This window comes from Chrysochloris asiatica, unplaced genomic scaffold (genome assembly GCF_000296735.1).
Source record: "Chrysochloris asiatica unplaced genomic scaffold, ChrAsi1.0 scaffold00050, whole genome shotgun sequence".
NCBI classification, from domain to species: domain Eukaryota; kingdom Metazoa; phylum Chordata; class Mammalia; order Afrosoricida; family Chrysochloridae; genus Chrysochloris; species Chrysochloris asiatica.
The window spans coordinates 693,918-697,871 of record NW_006408568.1 but is presented as its reverse complement, the minus strand read 5'-3'; the positions used below and the strand labels follow the sequence as shown (position 1 = coordinate 697,871).

Sequence of the window (3,954 nt, the reverse complement as noted above, 5' to 3'; positions counted from 1 at the left end):
GAAGTTCAGTTAGATAATTGGATAAAATAGACTATCTTAAATGGAGGGAAGAACTAATGGAATACAAAGTAACCACAATGGGGTTGGGGTGGGGGGTTTATTTTGGATGTTCGGGAGGGCAATACAAGAAGCGGGGAGGAGGCAGAAGAACAAGATAGATAAGGGAACACTGAAACAGGTTTGCATGGCCTAGTAGGATAGAGGTAAATAGTGATGCATACTCAACCTTGGAACAACAGGGCTCTGGGATAGAGAGGGATCTAGGTATAGCTTGAAGAGGGTAAATAATACCAAAATCCTTGACTGCCTTATGAATATTAGTTTCCCTTGCCTACTATTGTAAAATAGACACTTGAGTGGGATCGAAAGGAATGTTGGGAAACATGATTAGAGAAAACTTGTAAGCCCGCCTTCAGCCTATAACTGATTAGAATACCTCAAAGGGGTTCTACAACATGAGGGGGCAATAAAGGCATGAGATACCTAGCTTACAAGGTTTCAAGAGGGCGCTTAGTTTAAGAGTCTGTATGGGGGGAGAAAGAGTCCCCACTGAGAATACCTGTCATCTTGTCTAGAAGGGTCTGGTGAAAGGAGAGGGGGATAAGATTCGTAAGATTCAATAGTGAATAACTTATTATAACTAATCGCTGTCACAATTGTAAAGGTAGAAGTTTTGTAACAAAAAAAGGGGAGTGGTTAATCTTGCAGTCCAGAAACAAAGGACCCTAGGACCATCAAGAGAGGAACGCACAAATAGAATGTGGGACCTTATCCAGAGAAGCAGCAGTGCCAGAGATGGGGGCAGAGATGGGGGCATGGAGAAGGGGAATGGCTGAGGACTCTAGATTCATCAACTAAGAAGAGAAGGACTAAGAACTGGTGGCCAGGAGCAGACTTGTAGAATGTGCCCTTTGGAGATGTAAATTATTATATATGCCTGAGTGGGTTTTTTTTGTTTGTGTGGGTTTTTTTTTAAAAAAAAGCTAAAGTGGATAGAGGGAAATGCTTGACTGATGGAGGGGATTGTAATCAATGTGGTGAAACAATTTATATGAGTTGTTGAATGTGAAACTGATGATGTGCCCTGTAAACTTTCACTCAATCCACAATAAAAACCTTAAATTAAAAAATAAAAAAAGCATGAGCAGGTTTCTATAACAACATATCTCTTACTATTTTTACTGAAAAAATGTTTTGTGTGCCACAGCCTTGGATAAGTTTCCTCCCTTCTACCCACTTCTGGGTGCCTTGAGGACTGTTGAGCTCTCCAGAATGTTGGGGGTAGGAGCCCAGCCTTACCCTTCCCCCCAGGTCTTACTGGCTTCAAGTAGCTGGTATAGGCCAGCAATGCTTGGCTCCCAGTCCTGGGCAAGGTGAGGCATTAGCAAGGCTTCCCCTGCACTGTCTGGTAGACAGGGGTCACTGGTAGAGCAGGTAGCGCTTCATGGCAGCGGGTAGAGGCAGAGCAGATACCTGGCCAAGCCGAGTATCCCCCAGAGCTTGGCGCACGCACAGGCGGCTCAGGTGCAGAAGGGAGTGAGGCTCCGCTGGGAGAGAGAAGGAGATAAGGGTAAGTAGGGATGCAACACCAGCCAGAAATCTTCAAGCTAAAGGGATGCGCCCATGTTCCCTCCTGCTTTCTAGCTCTAATCCTGCCCCTGCCTTGGTTGAGAAGGGAGCACTAAAGCACTTCAACGTTCTGTATCTATCCTTTCAGTGAAAGCATCACTGCTAGATTTCACACAGCCTCAGTCAAGGCTAGGACGATAGCTCTAGCAATGGTGGTGCTGCAGGATAAGCACCAAACAGCTAACCACAACGTCAGCAGTTCAAGTCCACCAGAGAAAGATGAGGCAGACTGCTCCCTTAAAGATTTATAGCCTCGGAAATATTATAAAGAGTCACTATGAATCGGAATTTACTGGAAAGGCATGTAACAACAACAAGGCCCTCTAACAGGCACAGCTGACTGGACTGAGGTACCTCAGAACCGGGCTGCATAAGAAGAATGATCCTTCATCTTCTAATGCCTCACCATCAGTGGTGGGAGAAGAGGCACCCACCTTCTGGAAGCTGCAATAGCAGACAAAGGCTACATTCACCCAGGCCCAAGTCCGGGTCTCAATTGGTTCCCCAAAGAAGCTCCCCCCCAAGGCCCACCTTCTCCGCTTTCCTTCCTGGTACCCAGGGTCCCACAGCCCCATCTAGTGGGTTTGACTGAGATGAGGGAAAAGCTATGGGTCGGAGCTCCGAGAATCTGTACACACCCAGGATGCATAGAACTGCCAACCTTCTCTTCCTTTATACCTTGTCCAGCCTCCATTTAATCCTTGCATCTTTTGCTCGAGGGGCTGATACCTCAAGTAAAGTCCTAATCCGTGGAGTACCTCCCTCCATTCCGAGGGTTACTAGCCAAGAGAACTAGAGGATGTTACTTTTCCAAGCCTCAGTTTTACTCTGTCGGGAGAATCAATTATACAACACCATTTTAGCCATGCCGAGTACTGCTGTAGCGCTGTGGGTAAATGCGCCAGACTGCAAAGTCATTTGAACTGCAAGGTCGGTGGTTCAAGCTCACTAGCTGCTCTTCGGAAACCCTATAGAGAGTTGCTATGGGTCAGAACCGACTCGACGGCACTTAACAACAATAAAGTCCTGGTTCAGCGCTGTGGGTTAATTTGCTGGACTGCAAAGTCGGTTTGAACCGCAAGGTCTGTGGTTCAAGCTCACCAGCCTCTCTTTGGAAACCCTATGCAGGGTCGCTATGGGTCGGAACCAAGTCGACGGCACACAACAAGAAGCACTGAATAAGGGGTAGGAGGCAGACCAGATGAAGGTCTACTTAACTCTTGTCAGATGTTAAGCTTCTATCCAATTCACTGCTACCAGTGGTAGAACCCCTTCCCAGCACCTGCCCCAGGCCTCACCTCTCCTCTCCCCCAGGTAGCGGATGCGAACTTGGCATTGGCCCCAGACAGCGCTTACTGCTGGATAGAGGGTCTTGTCTTTCAGTCCACGGAAGGCTGGCCCCAGGTAGGTGCCCCCAATAGAGTAGCCCAGAGTTCCCTCCTCCATGTCCAGAACCACCAGCAGCCTCTCTGGCACCTCCAACTGTTCACCCTGCGGTCCGGCTGGATACTGAGGGGCCCCTGGCCCTTTGCTCTGATGGTACAGCTTTCCGCGCCCAATGTCCCAGCCCCATGACTCGCTGTTACTGCCCAGCAGCGCCGCATAGTGGTCAGTCTGCAGCGGGGCAAGGGCCGTGGCCACGCCCACCACAGCATGGGTACCCCTCTGCTCTGGGGGCCAGCTGATCTCCCAGGCGTGCAGCCCCCTGGAGTAGCCTCTCTTACCCCGAACCCCATCAGTGCTCTGGGCTACAGGCCGCCGCTCAAAGCACAACCCCCCTTCATTGACCTCGATGTTTTCTGAACAGTCCTTAGGGTTCCAGCCGTGGAGCCGTTGGGCCCCCAGGTCTGGAGGGGGCGCAGACAGCAGCTCCTCCAAACCCTCAGGACAAGAGAGATCAGGATACAAGGTCTGTGGGGTGGGGGTGCTGCTGCTGCCCCCTGCCAGGGCCGTCTGGCCCATGAAGGTAAGAAGTTGTAAGACTCCTGAGTCTTGCTGGGGTGTCTCTCTTCTCAAAGTTCAGCTTCAATTCCGGACTGACCTGGATCGGAGCCGGGAGAGAAAGGGATGTGAGCCACGGTATTCTGGCGGGGCAGCTCACTTCACTCAGGCATCTTATCCTATCATTCGCCTTCTTTTGGCCCAATGTTTGCCCACTGTCCTGCGCTTCCTTCTCCGCTGCCCCAGGGCTCCCAAGCCATTCTTCACCTTGCCCTCATTCCATCTGTCCCGAGGCACTCGTCAGGTCAGTTTACTTCCTTTGGGTCTCTCCATAGGCATTCCCTCCCACATCCCGGTCACCGCCCCCGAACCTTGGTCAGATAC

General features: G+C 50.4%; 1 protein-coding gene across 1 annotated transcript; it reads right to left on the bottom strand.

Moving 5' to 3' along the window:
- Positions 1–1,419: 1,419 nt before the first annotated feature.
- Positions 1,420–3,677, bottom strand: SPSB2 (splA/ryanodine receptor domain and SOCS box containing 2). Its single transcript, XM_006862630.1, has 2 exons — positions 2,928–3,677; positions 1,420–1,547 (listed from the first exon to the last, which is right to left on the bottom strand). Exons 1-2 carry the CDS (start codon positions 3,589–3,591, stop codon positions 1,420–1,422), a joined length of 792 nt encoding a protein of 263 aa, XP_006862692.1. The 5' UTR covers positions 3,592–3,677.
- Between the last annotated feature and the right edge of the window lie 277 nt (positions 3,678–3,954).

Bases quoted from the DNA above. Each gene is read 5' to 3' on its own strand.
- SPSB2 (XM_006862630.1), bottom strand. From the start codon at position 3,591: ATGGGCCAGACGGCCCTGGCAGGGGGCAGCAGCAGCACCCCCACCCCA. The intron at 1,548-2,927 runs GTGAGGCCTGGG...TCTCTCTCCCAG, and splicing joins CTACCTGGGGGAGAGGAGAG to CGGAGCCTCACTCCCTTCTG.